The sequence below is a fragment of the Hetaerina americana genome, unplaced genomic scaffold, assembly GCF_022747635.1.
Source record: "Hetaerina americana unplaced genomic scaffold, ioHetAmer1.1.p SCAF_5, whole genome shotgun sequence".
In the NCBI taxonomy this organism is placed as follows: domain Eukaryota; kingdom Metazoa; phylum Arthropoda; class Insecta; order Odonata; family Calopterygidae; genus Hetaerina; species Hetaerina americana.
In genome coordinates this window covers 89,148,032-89,175,051 of record NW_027287095.1, presented here as the reverse complement: position 1 = coordinate 89,175,051, position 27,020 = coordinate 89,148,032, and the positions used below count along the sequence as shown (strand labels likewise).

The 27,020-nt window shown below is 40.7% G+C and overlaps 1 protein-coding gene across 1 annotated transcript in view; it reads right to left on the bottom strand.

The window, feature by feature from the left end:
• Positions 1-23,856, bottom strand: part of Flo2 (flotillin-2) — a 109,721-nt gene extending 85,865 nt beyond the window's left edge. Inside the window, exons 1-2 of the mRNA XM_071592961.1 lie at positions 23,753-23,856; positions 18,630-18,831 (exon numbers count right to left, since the gene is read on the bottom strand). Of these exons, the coding sequence (XP_071449062.1) occupies positions 18,630-18,828 (199 nt within the window). The 5' untranslated portion in view covers positions 18,829-18,831; positions 23,753-23,856. The remainder of the gene's footprint in view (positions 1-18,629; positions 18,832-23,752) is intronic.
• Positions 23,857-27,020: the final 3,164 nt, after the last annotated feature.

Below are 27,020 nucleotides of genomic sequence, written 5' to 3'. Positions count from 1 at the left end.
ATTTAAAATCGACGGGCCCTGTGAGGTTGGTGCAGGACATGAACGGCATCGGTATTTATCTTGGAATGTTCCTCAATTCTGCTCCAAACATAATGCTTCTCACACACTGACAACCTCAAAAAAATAAACTCCATAAATAAAAATATAATTTGGCACAGGCAATACTTTAAGAGCAATCGTAAGGTTAGAAAAAATCGACACGGTAGCCATATTTTAGAATGTCAAAACTTTGGAATGCAGTAAGTTAGCGGAATGAACCACCAACCAATTGAGAGGGATCAAATAGAACGCACATCGATAAATATTTATTTTTAGTAATTATTGATTTTGAAATGTAGTTCTTAATCAGTAATTTGACTCATTTCATAGCAATTGAATCGATCTCTTACCACACGCTTAATTATGCAGGAATTTTCACAGCTCATGGAATAACATTGGGATCATAATTAAATATTTCACCATTATTCTAGCTGCATCACTTGCCCGATTGAATATGCTACATAAAGGCTCCCCTGCCTACCTATTTTATCTACTTTTTGTCGATAATCAATCTATTTATATCGCTATTATCTCCCAGAAATTGCAAGGCATACTGATTGTCATCCCAAAACAATGACCAAGCAATGCTTGATATCTCACAGTCATCGTGGTTGAGTCAATCCTCAATATCACATCACTGCTATGCCCAACATTTTTCCTTATTCGCTCTTTAAATACTGAACTCTTGGATTATTATTAGACAATTTATACTAAAATTAGCTACCTTTTATTCAAAGACTGCGGAGAAGATATTCTAGCAAGATAAGCGAAAGGCCAATTCATCCGAAAGCGCATTTAACACGAGCAATATGATTTCAGGGCTATAAATCAATACCTATATCTATTTTTAAATATAATACATTTTTATCGTACTAGGCGGTATCGAATGACTTGCTATTTCAGACGCAAAAGCAACTCTACTATATCATGACTACTGTCTGTTTTATATTTGGAGCTTGAGGTCCCAGCAAGACAAGGGACCTTTGTTTTTATGCCGTTCAGCCTTCTGAGCAGCAAAAAGAGTAAAGAGCAGAAAGCGCCCCTCTTTCCCAACAATTTATTTTCCCGGAGATCATTTTCCTGAGGAGCTTATGACTCTGGGAACACGCGCAGCACACGAATGAAAAATGCCTGCAAAATGCCTTGCAAATCTTCCTGAGGAAGAGGGAACGAGAACGCAGGAGACAGCCGGGTTTGCATCATATCATACAATAAGCACGTACTTGTAGAACACCAAAGGGCACAGCCAGCATTCACTACTCTGCCTCGCGATGAATGAAATTAATTTATTACTCCAACGGCATCGGTCTTTTGAACAAGGAAATAAAATTCCCAGAATTTAAGGAGCACAAAGCCAGAACAGCACGTAAGAGTCGTGCACAGTAAGAGTGGTGCTCAATATTAGAGCTCTTGTGGCACGATAAAAATACTTTATGTAGTTCATTGTAATTGAATTTTGAAAGGGTTCCCGATTAGCTTGGCCGCTAACCATCTAGCCTGAGGTAAACTTCAGGACAGCAAAGCGAAACCCTTACTGCTTACGCAATAAATGAAGATAATGCAGAAATTCCACCGTTTATTTCGGCCTTGGAGCGTTTGAAGTGCGATAGTGATGCATGAGCACTGAGCTTCGCACTTTAGATTGAAAATAGTTGGTACCTCTAGAAGAAACTGCCAGATAGAGCACCGTCCAAGCATACGGCAATCACCATGAAAATTCAGCGTTACTCAGAAAATATACGTCTAGAATATCGAAAGGAAGAATCTGTGAAAAGCATTTAAAAAGACACGTTTTTTAAAAAGTTTCACGGTTAGCCTTTAGTATACTCTTTAAACCGAGTTTGATGGATTTAGTGGAAGCACGTTCAAAGAAAAAAATTATAAACCATGTGAAAACAAACGAGACAGTAAAATGAAGATTTTTTGCATTAAGGCTCGCTTAAGTAATGTAATTTGAACGGCAAACTCATAAAAGTAGACGGATTCGTATTTCCACTCTACTTAATGACTCTTTACAAGTCCGAATGTAGCTAATTCTCAGATAAAAATTAACAAAACAATGGTTTTGAACTTGAAAAAAAAACACAAATCCAGATGACTGACGTTTATTTGACGTACCTTATGCCGCGAATGTTTTACGATTGATAATTAGATTAAGTCACAAGGAATTCAAATCTCATCACAGGGTAATAAAATATTTACAACAATTACAAATCTTTCTACAATTACAACAATGAAGTAACACGAAAACTAATTCCTTCCAGAAGCACTGATCGTATGCCATTAATTAATTAATGGATTCCAATTTAATTTTATTTAAAAAGTTTATTTTAAACTCTGCGATCAAAGCACGCCTTTTTTGCGAGGAGCACAAAAGTAAACAAACAAATCGCAGCATCGCTGTAAAAACGGAGCGTTAATGAGTCGAGCACTCGATGAGTGATTCAATCGCCATGCCATTGCGCAATCCTCATTAAACACGCGAGTAATTAGTACGTTACTGAGGAGGACAGAAGAGGAATTTTACAATGCACATGTATAAATATTTTAAATATATAAAAACTTCAAAACACTTCACAATTTAGAACTAGATTCACGACATAATTTTAGCCATAGATTTTAACCAGATTAAAATAACAAATAAAACTTGAGCAAGTGAAACAGTTTACCTATCTCGGAGTGTTCTGACCCAAATTGGTCAAAGTGGTAGGGGGGACATAAGGAGAAGAATTGATTTAGGCAAAGGTTCGTCAAAACTTTGACATGGAACGTGGTTATGTACGGCGCGGAAACATGGTCATTGAATCAGAATAACAGAAGTAGGTTCGAGACTTTTGAAATGTGGGTGCGGAGAATGATGGAGGAGGTGAAGTTGACCGAAAGGAAGACAAACGAGAAGGTGCTGGGTGTGGTGAGCGAGGAGAGAGAGGGGATTGCCGGGACAAATCACAAGGAGACAAAAAATGGATGTAAAGTATATGCAAATGGGATGTTGATGACTACCATAGAGGAGAGAACGAGTAAGGCAAACGAGGAAGGGGCAGAAATAGGATGTTGGACGGAATGAAGAGAGGAAGGAAGTATGAGGAATTGAAGAGGGTCCTGCCGTGATGTTGGATTTTGCGTTGTGTTTTTTTAGGAGACGTAAGGGAATTTTCACTGCACCATTTGGTAGCTTGCGTTTCGTACATCTAAAACCTACTTAAATCAGTAGATTAACAATATTAGTGATAGCCTTAAGATTTTTAAACAGTTATTATAAGAATAAGCCTTCGAAGTATAAAGAACAAAATCATTTTGCACTATTCATTAGTACGAAAAGGCCTAAGAAACCGTGGGTGAAGAAATTGCCTCCTACGTGAATTGAATTAAATAGTGATAGCACAAAGAAAGAAAAGAAAAAAAGCACTGTAACTTCAATAACTCCGCTAATCGATCTTCACTTAAAATAGCACCAGATATCATGTTGGTGGTGAAAAAACTCGTTTCGAGTCCTTAATCTTTGTGATTATATCATAATCTAGCGAAAGCCGTCACTGCATTGTTTCCCTTCAAACAAAGACCTATATTTGTGAATTTTCCTTAAATATACAGTTTCCTCCATCAACCAAAAAAACTAAGGAACAATCGTGATTCGATGAAAGAGAATTATCACTCCACGGAAGGAGACTTTCTAAGAAAAGTGCTGATTTTCCGAAAACAGAAAACAATTTTTAGAACAATCTTTCAGAGAAGTAGCAAATTGAAGTGGGAAATAACCAGCGATACGCTTGATAAAAGAGCGATTTCAAATGATCAATGCGAAAGCTACACATAATCAAAGTTGTGTTAGAAATTGAATCACAGAAATAACCTGGAATTGGCCATCTGGAAAGTGGAGAAAGCGATTTATAGTACGAATTTATAGTTTTCTCGTACTTAAACGTCATCAAAGTTTTTGTCATTCCCTATTTACAACAAAATTTGATTTCCGGACGTGCCCCAATTTTCCTCTCAGAATTCCCAACTTTGAACGACCTCGCTCTTCGAGGAAGACCACTTGAAGTGAAGTTTGATGCGGAGAGGACGTCAAATTCGTCGCCACCTTCAAAAGCTTCCATGCCGTCCAAACTTCCCTATTGACAGAGAAACACTCAAGACTTGTCGAATGACACGGATTCCAAAACAGTTATCACTGAGAAATTTTCGCAAAATCGTCCGCTGGGCGAGGACTACGCTGACAACATCCCAAGCTAAACACTAAAGCCAAACATCTGGATTTACACAAATGGGGGTGTAAAATCTTGACACGGGACAACAACAAACAATGCTGTGTTGCTGTAGGGGGTCACTTTATTAAAGTGCAAAAATACGTGATATTTTTATTCACTGCTGGGGCCATTGCACAATCGGACTGTATGGAGTAGCCACATACCAGGATAAATAGTAAAGCTTTTGAGGATATTTCCAATGACCGCCGCACTCGTTTGCACATCTGATAAATGAAATTCAAACAAAATACAGGTATTTACTTAAAAATCAACACCACAAATGAAACTCAGTTAGCCAAAATGATAATATTATAGCTAATTGGTGTATGTTTAAATAGCCTTCAAAATAAATTAAAAATTGACTCCATGCTTAATTATATATCTATTCGAAAGAACATCCCAAATAAAGTTGAACGGTCAAGGTATATCTTGACGCTATATCACAGCAATCAGACGGGGGTAAAAAATTCTTTAAATATTTTTCCTTTTGAGACCAGTCTTTCTGAAGAGTAGATAACACCGTATTCCAATGGAGCACTTGAACATTGAGACATAAACCGGCGCTTTTTGGCACTAGAGTGATTTTTTGATGAAATGAAAACTTTTGGGGGAATTTTATTTCGAGCATTAAAACATTTTAAAAAAGTTGTTGATTTTCCTTGATACCTTTTCTTTGAAGCATATAATTCGCAATTTATTTTTAAATGAAGTTATTCCGCAAAACAGGAGACGCGCCCTGAATTTTAAATATTCGCGCGGAAAAAGTCACAGCACATGCGTATAACTCCAGATTTCAATTACGAATCAGATAAGTAGCGATAGTACTTTAGAGTATAAGACAGCTGTTTTAGTGCGGGTGATTAATGCGCTACGGTGGGGAAATAACAACATTTATTACCCGTTTGGAATTCAAGGCGCACGCATTTCCCAAGTAAGCCAATTATTACTACTGCAAACAAGTTTTAGTAATTCTCAACTTCGAGTGAGGAGTATACTATATTATGTTTCGCCAACTCTTTTAAACAGAACGATTTCACTGTGGAAGAAGAAACTTTGATTCATAGCTCTTGTCTGGAGAAAATATACACATAATAATATGACATACTCCGACTTTTCTGGGACAACAATAAAGTTAATATTGGCTCACGCGGGGAACATCCCAGAAGGCACGGATTTTTGAAGCGAATCACGAGTAAGCATTCTTTACAGGGAAAATCATTGCTCAACGCATTTGGAGATTAAATAATCTCAACCCTCGTACACGTCCGCGCTTTTTTAATGACGACGTGTCACGCCTGGTATCCCTTCAAAGGAACACTTCACATTTACGAAAAATCACATAATAAACGAGGGTGTCCCGAAAAACTCGATAACACGCTCCCATATTTCGAATCGAACAGCATATGGCATAGGGATCAGTGCACGTAACTGCCTTTCCCAACCATTCACATCAGCTTGTAGTTTACACTCCTGCAACCCAATGTCGGAAATTAGATCAGCAATGTCGTTGCTTGGGATGGAGGCTCTACACCCAGTCCACATGCACGCTTGTGCCAACAACTTCTTTTTACGCCCATATTATAAAACAAAGCGTGCCAATATATTCCCAACAATTTTGCAAAAATTCCGATATTTCCATTGTGATAATTCGTGTTTGCATTAACAAGATGAGTCTTTTTTAACCAAGGAATATTTATAAAACAAACTAAATAGTGACATGAACGTCGGGAGTCCACCGATCAAACCACACAACTGCTGAACTAAAGAAAACAAGTGTTCATGAACGCGTTTACAACCTTTGATGAATATATTGGAGCATAATATCAAGTGTTCACCACCGACCGGTTAAGGGCGACCGATAGTGAAACTCTCAGCCTGCTTCAAAATTCTCATTGACGACAGGAAATAAACGAGAGCCGAAATGATACTCGATGGATAGGCGTTTCCATGGCCGCGGAAGCCACGAACGGTCTGCTAACGGGCCGATGCCAGTGAGCGGTCCATGACATAACCCCCCTGCATCCTGCAAGTCACGGCACGGGAGCGTTGACGGACAGTATATCCTCAAGGATGCGACGACGATGGGCAGAGGAGGCAAACGGTAGAGGTGAATACGTAAATAGAAGCATTAATATTACAGAAAATTGAGTGACAAATTCATATTCTTAAAATAAAATAGTCATGAGAGATATCGACGTGAATTTGATAATAAATAGACCAGAGTCATTTAGGCCAATACAAAAGTATTTCTCATCATGAAATCTCTGAGTCAACTCTAGTAGTTATTTTAAAATAATATCAGATTCTCATACCCACTTTTTCATGACGTATTTTGTTACGGAGTGCAACAAAAATACTGGAGGAAAAATTATTGTACGCCCTCGATACATGAGAGTCTTGCATGCATTATCGTAGGGTGCAAGGGTTCAAGTGAGATATAAATGTCAATCCTTGTGGTAGGAGCCATCCTCCAAGGGCATGTGACGGGGGTTGTTAGATCACCAGCCACTAGGGGAGTGTGTGATATTTTGATATTAGGCAACCTTTCACTTTGGGGGAGCTGCAATCATCGCGGGTCACATCCTCTCGCGTTGTACTCAGGAGTCGATAAGGATTTCTACCGTCAGTCTTTGCGGTTGTCAAATAAAAACCGATATCTGAAATGATAAATCACTCATCAGGCTAATTAAATTTTTAATACTTGATTCTCTCGTTTAATTAAGCTTACTAAATCCGCCTAGCAGGATCTAAATAGCCCGATGCCGAAATTTTATTTCCTTTGGTATTTTCAGGGCGCAATTCATTTTCAATTATGTACTTCATAAATAATATGACAGTATTAGTTTTTAAAATATCAACGACATAAACTAGAAGCCCTACAATGTAAATCGGTGTAGATTCAGCGAGCAGTTTATCAGCAATCGAGACAAAGTTATCGCCGCGGAGAATTTACTTGCAATAATTTCAATTCTTAGTTGCGATTGCATTACATTTTTTCATTATTAAAATCATTTATGACTCCATGATTATCGCATGCTACTAATACAATTATATCACAATCCTACATACACATGTAATTAAATACAGCGGGGCAAGCGGTTTAAAATGCTACAAAATCACAATTTTCTGGAAATTGCTAACGCTATATCCGGGAAATTTGTGTACATATAACCGTGTGTTTTAGATGGGAGCATCTGCTTGATACTACTCGTATCGCAAGTGTGTGCTGGATACCTAAGCATGTTATACTCATAATTTTATACAACAGTCTTCTAGGAAATCTTATGCGAGAAAAATAAATATGGGAAATATTATGAAATGGCGAATGACTTTACAACCTCCGCATCTCAACTCTTCACCTGTTTTGGTCCAAGATTTGTTATATCTATGTACACATTGTCACAAATGAACATTAATAAAAAGTCATATCGTAACGGAAATTTGAAGTTGAAGAGATTCTCAAGAGTAATAAAACTAGGCGCCTTGGGAACCAGAGGGAGAGTCTGTTAAAATATATGAAGGTGATTGAGGCGAAAGAAGTAAGCATTAGAGGACAAGGCAGCGTGGAGGACGTTAGTAAATGGGAGGTTTAACTTTCTTCAATGTACGCGACATGAGGTTTCCCTTTGGTTGCGCCTATTCAGGAGGCGCGTGCCCCGGAACCGCGTCGTCGAGCCGGGGGGGATGCCGCGCCGTGCCGAGCGCCGTCGCTTCCGCCAACATCCTCCCTCGTCGGCGGGGGCGGTCGAGGTTGGAGGGGGGTGGCACCACCTCCGTCCATATCCTCGACGCGCAAGTCCAAGGCCATCTCAATCCGCACTTCAGCCTTTAAACGATCTCGTGGTTGCCCTCCCCGATCACGCGGTCAACTTCCTCCCTCCTGGCGGACATGCAGGCGAGTGTCGATTTCCCTTACGGCGGCGAGGAGTGAGTCATCGACAACAGTCGGGAGAGCGACGCGACAAGTGAACCCGAACCAAAACTCGTATCTAAATGGAAACACAAAAAACTCCCGTGATAATGAAACCGATCCCGTGAATGAACGAAATGTCGTCACCGATTCCGATAAAAATTTTAATTCATTGCACCACATTTGTGTGATCGCAAGGACTGTTCTGCTGGAGAATATATAAGGAACTTGTGGATTCAAATGCTTTTTCCAGAATATTGAGAACATTCAGGAGTTCCAGCAGAGGGGTTCGTCAAGGTGGCAGATCTTACGAAGGATGAGGAATCAATTTCGGTTACCTACCAGCAGGGATACATGGTACCGCGTGCTGTCAAAATTTTAATGCCATCGCAAAAACATGATTCATTCAATCGTGGATTAATTATATTTAAGAAGATATTATTTTTTTAAATTTCTATGGCTGATTTAGAATCACCTTTGACTCGCTGATTTCCAATCAGCCTTTGAGACCTTGCGAGGAAAGGTAAACCCCCGGGAACTTGGCCGAACTCAATCACTGTTTATGGACAACCTATTACTGCTTAATTCTGACTGAAATGCAATCAGACGACAGAAAAAAATGAAGGCGCACACTTCGCGGTGTACTTCGTCCTTCAATGCCTGCGAAACTGTTAGTAATCAATAACGCAGATGTTGAATAAAAAAATTTTAATGCACAATCATTAAGGACTATCGGATGCCACACTTGAGAACGAGCAGTTACGTACTTGTAGGGAATCTGTGATTAGAAATAAAACGTTTGATTAAAACGAATGCTGATTAAGAAATGGAACGCTATTACGAAATGAGATTAGCTGACCCACCGAACTTATACGAGGTGATGTCTGCGGCACTTCTAACAGCCTAAAAGCGCAAATTGTGCTGTACTTATTTTTTGCGCAGACATACTCGGGAATTTGACTGACGCAGATTTCATCACCTTGATATGACAATCAATCCATGGTTTGATTTTACTTGGAATGAGCGCTGAAACCTGGTCATCATAACATCTCTCCAAGCCCAAATCATCCGATTACTCGGTGAGTCATTAGTTAAAAATATTTTAAATACCGTAGCGAAATATAAGTTAACAAAATATAGGTCCCAATGGTGAAATCAGCTCTCAAAAAACCGAACAGGGCAATGATGTAAATGGCTCCCCTTGAACTTACATTCGAACCATATCTCTAAGAAAACAGCATATATTAACATTTTTTTATATCAGATAGAAAATTTACGTCCCATTTTACCTGATAACTAGAGCTGAACCAGATAGTAAAAATCTACATCAATATTGTGCACGAACTTTATTATAACAAATATGAATTTAAACAATTCTCTTTCTGTGACTCACTCCACAAATTTGCTCATATATCGCCAATATATGCAAGCGTTAACAGATGTTCTTTGATTATGTACGCTTTAGAGTGACCCACGAAAGAGAGGAACAGAATTTCAGTCCAAAGCATGAAAACATACCAATACGTAACCGTCCACGACAGTTCGATACTTTTATAAATAACAAATCAGAAGGAAGCTCCCCGTTAGGGACCGGGGCAGTTGGGTCCGATTTCGCAAAAGGGGGTGGTGGTATATTTTCCTCCCCCCCCCTCAGGTGTGGATGAGTGAATGTAACCTTGATCGCAATCACTTTGGCAGGGTTCAACGACTCCTCCCCCTCCTCCTCAGCGCTGTCCCCTTCCCTCATGCAGTTCCTGAGTCCCCCCCCTTCCTCCTGCTCTACCCCTGGGTGGTGCAATTAGGGTTATCTCCCGAGATATGCACTCACAGACCGTCGTTTTCTCAACGTCAAGCCAGCCCAAGTGCATCGCAAAGCATTTCACGCCTCGCTTCTGGGCTATTATATTTGAGGAGGAGAAGTCCGCTCGCTGTCAGAGAATGAATGAGTGTGAGGTAAGAGGGAATGCTTGGAGGAGTGTTTATAACATCACCCGTGAGGAGTTGGAAACCAAGATGAGTAGATAATGGCTAATTTCGCGATTCCTCCGAGGATAACAGTAATAATACATTTAAGGCTGCCTTCGTCAATCGTTCGAAACGCTAATGATACGACACCAATCCATAAAGATATCGAAATAATTTCCCGATGACGGCCAATGGAGAGGGTAAATGAATAAAATTAAGGTGAAATGAGTTCATTTCGATGGTGAATACAGGTAGAAAATTAATCAGAATTAATTATTGCAAGAGTAATAATAAACACATACGAGTATATGAGGATCGTCAGACGGAAGGAGCATTCAGAAGAATTATATGATAAAGGCATTAGGTTATCAAGATCGGTCATAGAAAGATTATATGATGTCAGTAAGGAAGCTTACTTCCACGCATACTTGATGGCAAGACGGAGAGGGAGTTAAGAAAACTGAAATAAAATAAGGCCGTGGGAGTAGAAAACATTTCGACGGAATTATATTAGGGTTAAAGAAAATGGGGGGAAGAGATTTTTTTGACTAATTCGTAGAACTTATGAGGGAGGAATACGTCCGGAAGATTTCGTCAGATCAGTGCTAGATCCTAATCCACAAAAGGGAATAGACGACATTAAACCATATAAGAGGTTTGATTTGGCAGGCAGCTAAAGCAATACTTAGGATCATCAATAAGAGAATATAGGGGATGGCAAATGGTGAATGACCAGTCAATGTTCAGCAATCAGAGAGGCACGCGTGATGCCATAGTATTAATACGGAAGGAAAAGACCTTCACCTTCTACCCACACTAACACCGTTCAATCTTTATTAATTTTAATAGTTTTTAAATAGAACGTTTTTTTAATAACCAGTGTATACAACCTTAATGGCGGTAAGTCATTTTTTCAACAATCATGTTCGCAGCCACATGTGATCTCCTAGACACCCACCCAGACACGATGCAGTCTATGAACCTCCCAATGAAAGCCGAGGAATGGAAAAGGGGGGAAAGGGGGGAAGAGAGGGGGTAGGGGTTTTTCGTAAGTCCGTACCACCCGAAGAGGCGGCAATACACGACGCAAACGAGCATGTGGGTGACAGAGACGCAAAGAGTTAGAGAAAAATAGGCATCGCTGCTTCCGGAAAACGTAGGCGGCGGAGTTTGGTGCGTGAGAGTTTTGACACAGATACCTTAATTGCCTATTTTTTACTTCCGTTGAAAAATTCAGCATGAATACGAAAGCATCCAAACAACTCTCCTCGCCTGCTTACACGTTCACTTTTTGCGGAATAACTTGCGATTAAGTCTAAACAATGCGTCTGGGTAGAGCATCGCCAAAGGCACGCATTTTATTATCAAACGATATAATTCTGCCAAATAAGTCGTTATAATTATAATCAGGTTTTCTTCCTTTGCTATCTTCCCAGATACCAAAAAATTCAGTCTCGTGAGAAACCGTTCTGAAGAAAATTATTTTTCGTGAAAAATTCCCCCCGGCGTTATCTGCGCTCAATTCCAGGAATTCCACAATGTTTTTGATTCCTCAGAAGTATCCTCCCCAACCCCCGTCCTCAGGAGCAATGAACCCAACGGGCAGTCCAGTCGACAAGAGCACAGAACCGTGAGAAATGCAAAGAAACGCAGTCATATCTGCGTCCAATTCTTAACCCTGCGCCGCCTTAGGTGTCCCAAAAAGTAAGTTCGAGTACTAGTATTTCCGCAAAAATTCCACTCCGTTTGGATTCTTGCAGAGCAGATAAGCGCCCTAAACAAGAAGTCCAAATAGATGCTATCCCAGAGTCGGCCAATTCTATTCAACCCGCAATGATATCCCCTTCGCGAATTAAGATAAGATTATCGATAGGACCACGTCCCTCTCACCCCACGCTCTCTCACCTTATCCCACGTATTACTTCTGAAGCAAAACCCACAGCAGCAGAGCTACAGAAGACACAGCGGAAGAGAACTGAAACAGAAAAGGGACTTGGGATGTTCGGTCGATGCTTGAGGACAGGGAAATTAGGAAATATAAAGCGAGATATTGAGAGAGGAAATGCACATACCTGTATTTTAGGTCTAGGCGAGGTGAGATGGGAGGATAGCGGGGATTATTGGAGCGATAAATTTAGAGCAATATATAGCGGACGGGACGAGAACGAGAGAAGGGTGGAAATAATATTAAACAAAAATGTATGAGCATTAAAATGGTAAGATTATCGACCAAGCTAGTTGAAGGTCCGTGGTTCGAGTCCCGGTCAAGTACTGGACAATTACAAGACAGACACAAGCATACCAAGTTCATCAGAGACAATGCGAATATTTAATCAGAAATCCCTGTCCAACAAAGTCCTCGCTTTTTCTATATTTCCGTCACTCTTTGAAGGCGAAGGGCGTCCTGAACGTTCGGCGTCTTCAACATTTTCTCTACCCTTTCGAAACATCTTGTGACATTCAAAAACACCAGATCTACCCATAGTGTTATCATCATAAGCTGACTTGAGCATGTTTTGAGTCTCTTTCCCGGTTTTGCCCAGTTTCACGCAAAATTTGATGCGTCGTGCTGTTCCAATGGCTCATGACGGAGCGTAACGGGGTCACGTTATAGAGGCTTTGTAAACGAACGATCCGCCCTCTGCAAAGACTGAGAGCCAACTGCCAAGGGCCTCCAGCCTTTCCTGAGACTTCCCTCCCTCGAACCCAGCTAGAGAAACAGCCGCTCGTTCGTCCATCTATCTGGAAATCATACTACTTTTGGGACATACCTTGTACCTACAGTTTAAAATAGATCGAAGGACTCCGTAAATTAGTTGAGGTCAGTTAAAAAACAGCATTTTCACATTCAAGAAACTGAGACAACATCAAAAACAACACAACCCTCTCAGTTTGACCAATGCATGCACTTGGTAACCGAGGAGATTTATTGCTATTATATTATTTTAAATGTGCAACTAACATTCGCCTATTTGCATTAGAACAGCGAAAAGGCATGGTATTCAAATGAAATATATGTGCGCACGAAAAGAACCGTATGAGGCATTGCCAGCATTACGTGCAGGACCAGTGGTGATCCAGGGGTTTTTCCTTTGACACAATCAAGGGAACATAAATGCTGGTTGAAATGAGCTCGCTCCCTTTCAAGATTCATTTCACAATTATAGTTTCCAAATTGTGGGGACTAATACATTGGGGGCCAATAAGTACCCGGCCTGACCAAGAGATGGCGGTAGTTGTTTAAAACATATCGCTGTCTTAGAAAGTACCCAATTTATAAACCATATGTTTCAAGTTTGAAGACGCCACGTTGTTTAGTGGACTTTGACTTTGGAGTCACTTGACTTTGGACAGTGCCTAGTGCATAGTCTTCCAAATTCAAGGCCCCATTTGATTCTCCCCGTAGATGGTCACCAGGTGACTGAAATACCGGTATTGGAGTTCTTCTTAATTATTTTTATTGGCTGTAGGATTCTCTTCTTGTGTCAATTTCTTCAACAGCCAATAGCTCCACATCCTCTATTATGAACCACTCTGATTTTAAAAGGTTACAAAAAAACTAATCATATCTTATCACGGTTTATTCACACTTCCGAGTTCGAATATATCGCATATACATCACAGCAGTGTAGACGTTGCAATTTCAGTGTTCAGTTTCATTGAAGGATATACTCGCTTTTCTCCGACCTTGACTAATCACCGGCTAGGCTTCATAATATATGTACGTATACATAGTTCATATATAGCCCTGCATGTCACTGCTTGGGAATCGTGCTATATTTTTTCAACGTTCGCACCTTAGACTAGATATCAATTCCACGAACCCAAAGCAAGCGACAACCCGGTGTCCATAAAAAATGACATGTGATACACCTCAACCCTTAAAGAAATTCACGTGCACCTCAAAGAAACCCATTCTAAACACTGGCAATCCGATAACACAAGCGAAAAAAATATTCCATATTTAAATCACTTAATTCAGCGGAAGAGATTTACAGAGCACAATACCCAGCTTTGGAGTCTTTATTTCTCAGACGACTAAATTATGTATGTGTGACATTTTTACAAATTAAGAAAAATAAGAGGTCAATCCACTATGAGACAACGACTAAAATATCAGCGGAGAAACGACCAACAAATGAACGCGAAAAGCAGAGTTATTTTAATGAAATAACTTCACAATGTGGGTGTTCTTGAGATTCTGATGAGAAAAAACCATGAAACTACATTCATCCGAAGAATTACACCATCTTTAAAACTAAACACTTAAGAATTTAAGCTGAACATAAAAAACCACGGTGACCAATTTCATCGTATACCTCACATCACGAAAGAGACTCGAGACTCTCTAAACGGGGCAAATTATCTTTCAACAAACCACCCCCTGTGAGGTAAAATTACCTCCACGTGCGATGGAGTGATTCACTGCATAGTCGGCGCCGCTAGTCGCATGAGCCACCGCTACGCAAACGAGTCAGCAGGAATGAAATTCGAAACAGCGCACTCGTCGCGTCATAAATCTACGATCGCTCCAACGACAGACGCACTCGCGCGCCCGGACATTCGTTTCCATTGACCCTTAATTTGCAGCGGGGGGAATCTGGGCACTCACAGTCACCGCTGGGTGGCGCGGTTCCCGCCAAGCGACACTTAAGCGAACTTAGACAAGTTCGACGTCAAGGAAACTTTCTCGCCCAGTCCGGCTTTAGCGAGGAAGAAAAGGAACTTATGAATGAAAGGAAAATAATTTCATTCCAATGAATGGTTACAAACTATTCGGATTCTACACTCTTCTAAGGGGGGGAAATCATTTCATGCATGACGCGCTGATCTACGTTTTCAGACCAATCAGCTAAACACTAACCAGATCGGTGCCAGGTACTACAACGAGCTGTCAAAAAGATTATCATGGAGAACACGACAATGACCGACGGCTTATGACACACAAACTGTCATTTACGGGAGAACGCTTATTTGATTTTCATGCTTATGCTGAAATTACGACGGTTAAAGTAAGAGCTAAAGAGACGTGATTATCACCAAAACAATGGGTTAACGGGTTCACCAGGCCAAATATTTTTAAACTTTGATCGGAGAGCAGTTCACTATGCGCTTCTCTGTTAATGTTCTAACTTAGTATACATGTCAACAGCGGTCATAACCTAATGTTAATGAGTTTTCAAATGACCACTTAAAAAGTAATTTTTTTTCAAAAATTAGTGGCATCATGTCAGCACTTAATAGGATTAATTAAGGCCAATGTTTTCCATTATTTGTTCTTAGATTGCAAAGCAACATAATCGCACATCTAAAATTCATTAGAATGTCACCAGATAGCTTTTGAGTAAGACGTGTGCAAACTCTCGCGGAGAAATGGTAGCGACATCAGTGAGAAAACAAAGAACCAAGAGATAAAGTGGCCTCCTCTTAGTTTACGCTCTCGCCAACAGAGAGTGTTGGAAAACCTCCGCAGGAACTGTCGATGAAAGGTGCGAGTGCCCTCATGCGATGAAAACCAGACGCAACGCAAATTGAGGCGGGTGGGGCCGGGCAATCTCACCGAAAACAAACAGATGGACTGCTATTGGTCCGTCAGAAAATGGGAGAGCATTTCCTAGTACACCGCACTCCGACCCGAACAGATGCCTTTGATGGGACAGAAAATAAGAGAGCTTTTTCTGGTTCGCCCGACTGCGACCAAAACTCAGAAGAGGCGAATGAATAATAAATGTCGACTTATCCGAGAAGAAATGAAGGCCCAAGTGTGAGTAGACACGACCAACGCGAGAGCTGAAGCCTTTGAAGGAAATATCCACTTCCATAATTGATTGCACCAAAGATTGGCAAAACACACTTAAATTACCAATTTAGATCATAGCTAGAAAAAAGGAACATTTCCTGAAGAATAAAAAGACAACACCGAATTTCAAATGATTAGGTAGCGTCATAAAATATTTAAACAAACATTTTAATCCACTTATATGGATGCAAAAAAGATGTTTGGTCCATAAGGTCATGGGTATCGAGAAATTATATCTACCCAAAATTTAACAAATATAAATGCAGAGATAAACCCTGACGTATGGGGTATGTATAAAACGCGGAGCGGCTTTTAAAGCATTCAGAATAAATGCGGAAAATGACTCGTAATAACACATAGGATACAGAAGTAAATTCAATTGAAGTTGAAAGCCTACGATGCATATGCTTTCAGACGGGCTAAGAAAAAGTGTATCATTTTTAAAGTTTAGAAATTGGGGGGACACCGTTTGACTGTCGGCTCTCGCGTCGACTAAATAAGGTAAGGAAAACTTCAGCTTAACCTTTACTTCCTAAAGGAAAAACGCCTCTCAGTCGTATGCATTTGCATCAAGTATCATTGTTGGAGCAGAAAAAGGAGGGTCGTATTGAATATAACGTTTCTATACTCTACAAAAAAAAGCTTCCTTGTTTTTCCACAAGAAGACTTTTTTTTAACATTGTCCAACAATACTAGAATATTGGAAAACTGGCAGTGAACATGGAACACCTCAGGAGCAGCCAGTGTGTTTTTTCCTTCTCAATAAATTCAGACCGAATAATGACTCCCATTCATAGGAATGGATTTATGTTTCAGTTACTGCTTTCCGAGGCGAACTTGAGTCACGGTTAATATAACGCCAGCAGTAATGCTGGAATAAGTTCTTATTTAGGGCACGCTGTTGATCGCTAATGAAGTGCATTTCAATAAAGTTGATAATCATAAAAATTATTTTCAAGAGACACCTATATTATGGCTGAAATATAACCTATCAACGCTGAATAAAAACCTGCGACTCCAGAATATCAGGCAATAACATTACCCCGCAAGTAAATTAAGCTGCTTCAGGAGTAGACTATTAATAACCAGAGTTTGAAGCCAATTTTACAATCAATTTCTACACCCTTTTATTATCCATAGAAAGTAATACAAATGGGGGTAAAATTTTTAAGTAATTACTACTAAGAAATAACAGAGATCTGGATCAAATTTATTCCGTGTATTAATTGATCCTTATGTACATAAAGCTGTAAATTAAAGCTATTAATGTTAATTTGTTTTGTTTCAGGAGGCCATATACTGAAGTAACTCCTGGAATGGAGAGGATAGAGGCTCGCCGTGCTATTAAGTTCCTTCATTTGAAAGGTTATAGTGCCCGGAAAATCCAAAGATGAAATGATGGCTGTTTATGGAAATGATAGCCCATCATGGCACAACAAAGTTGTTAGGTGCAAAAGGAATTTTCAAACTGGCCACATGTCCCTTACAGGTGGTCCAAGAAGTGGAAGACCCAGGGACGACGCTGTCACAGTGAATAAAGTGGAGGACTTAATCCTATTGAACCGAAAAAGCAATCCTCTAAATGATCATGAATGAAAACTATCTAGGTACGGTAGTGTGAGGAAAATTATTCACGAATAACGGCACACGTCAAAGGGGTCAGCACGTTGGGTTCCACGACTCGTACTGACTCCTGTTAAGAAGCTAAGACGGCGCGAACTGTCGAGGGCATGATGATGAAGAGGATTATTTTGGTCCCTTGGTAACAATCAATGAAACTTGGCTATATCAACATGATCCAGAAACCAAAGGGAGGAACAAGGAGTGGGAAGCTACTCACCTTCCCCCAAGAAGACTATGGCGCAGAAGTCTGCAGGGAAAGTCATACGGTCTGTTTTTTGGGACTGTCGTGGAGTCATCTAAACAGAATACCTGGAGAAGGGTCAACTAACACTGGGGCCTATTTCTGCACACTGCTGAACTCATTGCGTTATGATCTGAAGAGTAAGCGGCGCAGTATGAACAACAAAGGGATCCGTCTTCCTGCCGACAATGCTCACCCATCTCGAGGTGCGGTTGAGGAATCGAAGCGATGTGGCTTTGAAATTTCACCACATTCGTTCCATTGTCCCGATCTCACCCCAAATGACTTTTTCTCATTACCATATTCCAAAAAACTATTGCAGGGTCGAGAATTTGTCAACAAAAATGACATCGTTCCTGAAGTGGAACAATGGCTTTCGAAGAAATCTGAGTTGAACATTGACGGCCTTCTAAAGGTCAATAAATCTACGGAGAAATGTATGACTCTTGACGGTACCTGTGTATAGAAATCTTACGAATAACAAATAAAAATTAATTTTATATCTTGATTATTATTCAGTAATAATTTAAACTTTAAGACAACCCGTCGTACTTTAGTAACACCGAACCATCGAACCCTATTCACCAAGAAATTTCATTTTTCGTTCAAGTTTTAGAAAACATTAAAAGAAAATATTTTCTTTTACTTGGCGTGAAAGTCGCCATTAGAAATGATAATGCAAGATTCATTGTCAAGGAATGAGATTCGCGATTCGATACTTCTGCGTAAACGGGAGTTCGGTCCTCATCGCCAGGGCCTCACGCGCGGGCCGCCGGGAAGGAAAGCGGCCAGTGTACTCACCGAGGATGGCTCTCAGGTGGCCTTCGAGGGTCTGCAAAACGGTCATCTTGACTTCCTTTGTGGTCTTCCCAAGGAACTGTTCGGAGGCCGTCTGCAGCAGCTCTTCCGCCTTCATGATCTTACACTGCGCCACGCCGGTGACCGTGAGGGGCACTCCCTGCGCCGTCTCCACGTGCTCACACATCGGGTTCAGCGTCATGACCTGCGAGGGTGGGGAGATGGAAGGAGAGAGTCTTCAAAAAAGACATTTGCTACCCTGCGCCGCTATTATTCAGCTCGTTCATACATGTTATCATATGATACATGTCATTTTTCGGTTCACTATTCTCCTTAACGACTTACTTGGTCCACACGATATGGCAGTGTTTAGGCAGGCGAGATCCATTATATGCGACCGATTTCCGTGACAGATGAGCTAAACCGACCCCGGTGGCGGCGGGGTAACGTCCTCGTCTGCCATTCCAAGGGTCGCGGGTTCGATTACCGGCTGGGTTAGTTTCCCTCCATCTAGGGCTTGGGTGTTTGTAAATGTGTCCATTGTTATCGTTGTTAATAGTTCGATGTAAAGGCCAAAATGTGCTGTTTTCGGACTAATACTGAATAAATAAAGAATAAGAGCTACAGATTTCTACCCTTAACATGAAGGAATTCCACAAATTTAAGCCTGAAACTGTTATGTTGAGCTAAAGAATGTTGATGGCGGAGAGCCTGCGGGATAACCAGTCCACCAGATCACCACAAGGTAGCGAGTTCAGCGTGGTGTGTGGGGGTATTGTGCAAACTCTAAAACGTTTCGATTACTGGAAAACCTGTTGAGAGGCTACGGCTTTTGGGGATCTCGGTTAAGTACGGGAAGAGCATGTGAGCCATTTTTCAGGTCATATATGTTTAAGTTGACAAGGAACTTGAAGAATTACGTCAGAAAAAGATAAGTGGAAACTTTAATATGGAGCGTGGATCTATGCGGCATGGAGACGTGGACGTCGAAGAAAAATGATAGGTGTCGATAGGGGAATTTTAAGGTATGGGTGTAGAGAAGGATGGAAAAGGTAAAATAGACGGATAGGAAAACAAACGAAGAAGCGCTGGGCATGGTGAGAGAGGAGAGATCCAAAGGAGGCAGGAAAGATGGATGCAAACCATTTTGATTAGCGATGGCATGCTGAAGACTGATAGAGAGGAGGACGTTGGACAAACAAGGAAGGGTCGGGAAAGGATAGAGATGCCGGACAGATTGAAGGGAAACAGAAGGTATGCGGAATTGAAAAACACTTTATTCTATTGTAGGGCGTCGCTTTGTGTCGAGTCAGGAGCGGCTTATAGATACAGGCCTGTATAACTGGTGGCTATTCTACGTATATTTCAAAACTACTTAGTTTAAATGGTAGACTTCCATTAACAAAAAAATAATTGTTTCAGAAACATTAATAGGCGACTGAAGTCAAACGCAGGAATCACTGATTTGAAAACTTCAGCACACACATCATACAATTGCGGTCATTACGGTCAAAGGAGTGACGCGAATCACGAACTTGACGATGACGCATAATCTACTAAATACATTTTTTTTACGAAATAGTTTCGGATAAGAAATGATTTTTAATGAATCAATGAAATTTCAGTTGAGCCTGGAACAAATCTAAATGCCATTACAATTGCTCGTGTTTCTAAAGTCTCATCACAACGGGGGTCGGGATACAGAGCCCTCCGTGCCACACTCCCGCGTTGAGGCTTAGGATGAGAGCCACGCATCAATTCGATCTAATGCCTACGATCAATGATAAAAAAGTCTGCATTTGTAAGGTCCACCGACGACTGATTCCACACGGTTCATGTCATATACGACACAACGATACAATCTAAGAAGCTACGTCTATGTCCGGCGGTTGGATTTTGAACATGCTACCTACAAGCAGGCTGGCGAGAGGGTTACCTGCCCAATTCAACATTAACCGGATAATATGTCTTTCAAAGTATTTTATGGAAAATGTTTCCGCCGCGATGCAAAAATGAATATTTACACTTCTCCAACTGAACCTAACGGATTACCTTATCAATTCACCACTCCTCATATTTGTCCCTATGATACCCCGATTAGTACACAATCTTCCAGGACATGGATGCAAAATTTCTTAATTATTCTTACATTTCTCTCATAAAATAGATAAGAGATTCAACCATAGGCATATAAACGCTGCTTGAACCGAGATCACTTGGGCAGACACAACGTTTAGGAATGTACTTAAAATGTTTACATACATAATAGCAAAATTCGGCTACAGTCTTGATTTTGTACAACATATACAGATTCTTCTATTACAGTGTCAGTAATTTATTTTTTTACCAACATAGGTCCCGGAATGTATTACACGGTGATTGAATAGTGTTTTTGGTTTGCCAAATATTTAGAACCTTACATCAGTAAAAATTTCAATCTGAAAATAAAATTTCAAATTTCCGTTTTAAGATTAATCACATTACTTATTTTTTCTAAGTCATGGGTAAGGCTACTTACTCACTAATGGCCCCAAATTAGGAGGCATACAAATTCATTATGCTTCGTATGGCGCATGGTTCTCCGATCTATAGATTAGAGACACAGAACTTGGTTAAGTGGACCAACGAGTAAAAGAAGCCTTTGAAACATGGCGATGGATAAGAATTCTGAAGATTGAATGGACATCGAAATTGAGGAAAGAGGAAGTACGTATATTGAAGAGCAGAAGAGAAAAGCATTTAATGGAGAGAACACTACGGCAGAGTAAAACTACATATGGAGTCAAAAACGTAATAGAAGGGAAGTTTCCCAAAGGAAGACCAAGGGACAAGTAACAAATACCTGTAGGACAAGTTAAGAAGGACGTAAAAAAGAGAAGCTATCAAGAGGTGAGGGAATTGACACTGAATAGAGAAAACGAAGGGCTGCAGCAGAGAAATCTCAGGATTGAAATCCTGATGTTGAAGATGACATATTCTCTTAATATTGGAACTTACACTCCAATTAGTCAAAGACAGAAGAAATCTAAATTTCGCACAATCCTCCTGGACTCAAAAGGAATGAAACTCACCGCTGAAACATTCAATAACGACATCACAGTAAATAAGCCCTGAATACTTTACGCATTCACTGAAATACTGACATTGCTTATCAATTTATTAAATCTCTCCTTGCCTAATCCATTGTAAACTTGAACAAAATACTTGCTAACGAATGGGGAAAATAAAAAAAACAGTCCCTCAATTCCAGAAAGTGCGACGGGGATGCAAAAGGCCAGGTAGGATTAGAGCGACGAAACAGGAGATTCTTGTGTGTTCATTGTGAACTTAATTTAAGAATAGGACCCACGGGACGAATGCGAGCCCCTCGTTTGCGTGGTTTACCATCGCGTACATCCTTCCAATACACCTAATGCTTCGACCATGATCATTAAACGCGTGGTCATCTACTGAAGTTCAACACACTTGATCGAACAACCTCACCCAGAAACAGGGAGACATTCAGAATAAAAAAAGAGACACGAATACTCGAAATGTTCTCTCCGTCTCAAGTGCCATAGGGAACGCTCTCACAACGTCTCCCCGACTCGCGTGAATTGGAGACCACATTCAGGAAAAAAACGCGATCGTTGTTTACTTACGTACGCCGACCCCGCCTCCCAAATGACGTCAGGAATGCCCTGAATGCGGGCCACAAGCTCGGATGGAAATCAATAAATCGCCGTTCCATTAACATCTCATCAAATCTCAGACCAGAATACGTGAATTTTAAACAGAGCCAATGCGTAGACAAGTATGGAATATCAAGATGTACTAAAGTTCAACTCCCTCTGTGGAGGAATTCTGTTCTCTAAAACCTGAAATCCCTCAGATTTCACTCCAGGATTTTGACATTGACGTGTTTCTCGTTTATGTTAAGTTGCGTTGTGACCTAAATAGCCAGTGGCGAACGACTATGGGTCGGAATCATAAAGTTTCATCAACTGCTGAAATATTCGAGTTTTTTAATTCCATCGAACACCGATGGCACTGGCATATTTTAGTTATTAATATTAGCTGACCGCAGTCCACTGGTCAAGATGGATTTTTTATTGATCCAGGGACAATGCATCACTGCACTTCTTACCCTACTCATCTACTAAGTCCTGCTTGACATGACATTACATAACGTAGGCGCGTACACAACTTGCAAAGTTGTTTTAGTCTTATGATGTTTGAAACTCCGTATTTTTTCTATCATCAGAACATTTGGTGGCATTGTAAAATGTAAGCGCGCTAGGCGTCAATAAGGATGAGCATTGCAAGCAGTCTGTTTCAATGAAACACACAACATTACTTTGGGTTGACGATGAGGAATTGACAACAACTAGATGTAGTCAATTGCATACATGGAGCCTGTGGTTGGAATTCATGAAGTAAGTCCCCATACATCATGTTATACTATATCACGCTTGTCTTTAAAAGGATAGCAGAGAAAAACCTCATCGGTGCTGATAGATGAAGGCGTTGACTACAGCTTAGATTCACTTGGTTTGCATGAGATGAGAAATGAATGTAAACAATGAAGTAAGCATTCGTACAAAATTCGTCGTAGATAATTCTACTCAACGACTCCTTTCACGTCTCCATTTTAACGCTTTATTACGTCGCTTCCTTTTTTAATAAACAGAAGAGAGGCGGAATGATTATTTCTCTAATATTCAACAATTTTTCGAAAAGTAATTTCCTTGAAATACTGAGCATTTGACTATAATTCGCCAACTGGTTAGAAAAGACAAAAAAACCACACTCCGCGGAGTCAATTATTAGCCAGTATTGTACCCATAAATTGCCTTTTATATAAGTAAACTTAATCAGAAAAAAACATTATATCAATGCTATGCAAATATTTGAATACAACAGAAATCGAAGTAGTTTTTTGATGCAGCATAATGTTCTGCAGGTATCTCTTGGAACGTAGCATTAGCGAAAATGGATGCCTTCGGTGTGTTGTGCGTGCTCCCTCGCTGGGGTGGGGCGCCGAGAGTGGACGTGGGAGCTGCAGGCGAGGTGCTCCCCCGCCCCGTATTAATTGCTGCTGAGGGGTAAAAATAATAATAGTAATACAAAGGAATACTCAAACTTACTTCGAGGGAGAGTCGCTGCACGTCCGTGACCAACCACCAGGCCCACGCCCATCCTCCCACGATGGTTGTTTTCTTCGTCGAGCCACAGCATCCTCCTGGAGGAAAGAGAGACAAGAGGACAGGGTTTCAGTAAAGAGACAATAAAAGACTCAATTGATAATGCCACGTCGACGCTAATCCATAATTAGTAGATTGGAGGAGCTTTCAGTAGGATTCCCAACTTTTGCATTATTCTCACTCACGACCTCTCCCGAGTGAAACACATACGGGGACTATGTGGACAAGCTAACAAAAGATTATGACTTATTTGATTTATTATAAGATTAATGGGGAAATGTGACGAAAAGAATTTTTTTTAATGTCATCTTTCGCTCGTTAGGCCTCGTTTAGAATATGGTATCCTCATGAAGTTGGACTGATTGTCGGAGAGGATCGCGAGCAGCGTAGGGGAACAATATTTGTATAACACTGTTCTGAGATACTGAGAAGCGTATGAAAATTATTAGAGGAGCTATGCTGAGACACTCACGGAGCAAAGGTTGAATTACAGATTCTTCTAGTCTTGCATTAATTGGAAGGATGTCTCTTTAGGGATGATGCGCAAAATGTATTATTAGTCCCCTTGTTCTACGGTAGAAGAGATCATGTCAATAAAATTAAAGAGATTAGTGTAAAATTAAGATGTCATTTCTCCCAAGAGCAATAATGTAACAGAATCACGTTGTCCGACTGCGCTGGCGGGGAAAGGTATTTTGGGCCAAAATGAGTTTGGTGGGTAATCACCCGTTACACACCCTAGCATGGCTTGTAAGGTCCTATGTCATAATAATAACATCACCATGGTTACATCACATTCTGAACTATGAAAACAGGTCATTAGTGTCTCTACCCACGGCAGGATTCGAACCATTGACCTTGGGGTGACCAGACCGGCGCGTTAGATACCGGCTTTCCTATCGCGGCCAGCCGATGCCAATTTATATTTTGCACCGTTAGTCAAGGGCTTCGACTCATCTCACATGAAATACGATTATTGGCTCAACTATTCCGCCAATGAAAAGAGGTTTGACCCTTCCTCTTTACAGCAACATCCACGCTGGTTCCCAATTAGGGTGCCTATTAAAAGAGCAGCTTGAGTTTAGACGCCCTACGCAGTAGCACTGCCATCTATGCACCTAAGAATGGGAAATTACAGGTGACAAATGAATCTAGACACTGACGATGGGTCCTAAAATGGGGCGAAAGAGAATATGAGATAGACGAGATGGTAGCCAGTGCCCAGAGCGGTTTTTTAAAGCATCAAAGTTCACTTTATAATCATTTTGGTCTTTTTATTTTACATTTTTATTTTTACCATATGTTTCATTAATTTAGTGGTTTATACAATTGCGTGTAGGGAATACAAGTCGTACTTGTTTTCTTTCGCCAAAAAATGAAGAAGGAAATGATGTAGTGCGAGCATGAGGAATATTGAAAATAATAGGCGTTGGAGACCGTCCAAAAACATACCTCATTACAACAGGATAGCAGAGAAAAGAAGACATGCGTGCGTAAGAATCCTTGAACTGATAAAATAGTTTTTTCTTTACAGGTTATCCGTTTTGTAGTTTTTATTTATATTTACGGTAGTATTTCATTTCAATAACGGTAGTTTGGTATCTTATAATATATAATACCTAGCTTAGGCTTTAGATTATTGTTTCTTATAATTAATTGTTTTAAGATAGGCTTTACAGCGCGTAGACTTTTTTATATTCAGGCGCACTTGATTCATTCATTAGTGATTTGCAAACATTCCCCCGCCACAATTACTTCCGTCAGAGTTCCACAATTTCAGTTCTTGCTATTCTGGGGTCTCCTATCTAGAATCGATTTTGAAGTACACTCCATGTGTCCTAAATTCAGCGGCCGATATCGGTTTTTAATTCCGCGTACCCCTTGCTGTCTTACGAGTTTGGACACCCGTCAAGAAGGCGTCCGTCCTAAATGTGAGGGATTTAGACTCCCGACTGATGGGCTCGGACACAACTCACATCTTCTTGGGATTTTCCCAATAAAGAGGAATTTCTATAAAATAAAAACGTCTTGTGTGATACGAGATGTTTACGAGGAAAGAGCGGTGTCAAGTTGGCATAAGTACCAGGTGTTTATACACTTTTCTTGGATTGATAGGAGGGTAATTCAAATACTGAGGCGGAATCCATCGTTTCAGGAGTGGAATAAGCAAGGATCTATGCACGCTACGGCCAAACCATTCTCTTAAAAAAAGTATTGAACGTTGAAATTTGTTGGTTCACCAAAATTTATAATGTTGATAATAGTCCTATATCGATTTATATTCATCATAAAATGGGAAAGGGGAGCTGACGCGAATACAGTTGCAAGATTTCTACCTTAAATTCAAATCTAAGTATTCACTTGCCCTTCCTCTCTTGAAGGTATATAAAGTATATAAAGGTATATTAAAGTGAAAAATCGGTAAAATAAGCTGAAGTTAACGACGCCGACTCCAGAGAAGGCGTAAGGAGTTTCGAAGTACCTTATCTACACACTCATAAACAATGGCGGAGATGAAAGGAAAATCTCAATTGGCTCGCACGACCACACGACGGTGAGAGATGGGACCCGAGGATTCGGAGTAAGTCATTAAGTCGATGGGCCCACTCCGATGGATCGCTTTTACTGGAACCGGAAAGATGAAATTCCCAACGGAACCACATCGCAGAGGCCTTCAGCGAATGACCGAGGGTTGGTGAAGTCAAAGCCTTCACCTTGAAGCCCTCTTCCCTTGCGCATCGTCACTCAGCGAGGAGAGCGGGGAGGGGAGTGCCTTGCCAGAGGAGGGATGGGCTCGTTCCCGTTATGCAGCCGTGGCGACCCGTTAACGGCGAGGGCGGGATGCGGAAGGGATGGTGGAGGAGGTGAGATTCATAGAAAATTAGACCCCGTCGCAGTCAAAACTGGCACTCGGCCTTGGTGAGTCGCGGAAGGGTGATTCCGTTCGATTAAGGGATTCGAAGTTCTTGTGCAGAGTAACATTGATGATACGAAGTTCCGTAGCGGAAATATAGTGAAAAGCAAAGGGACCGGAAAGGTGATTCAAATATCGAAGTGCATGGAGGATATACGTGATCTGCGATTGGTTGTAAAGATCGGGGCTGATTGGAGACTTCAACGCCGGACGGTGACTTCAACAGCCGATCGAAATAAAAACGGGTGACGTACGAAGAACTTGGAATGTTGGAATATCTTGTGTTCCTGAATATTA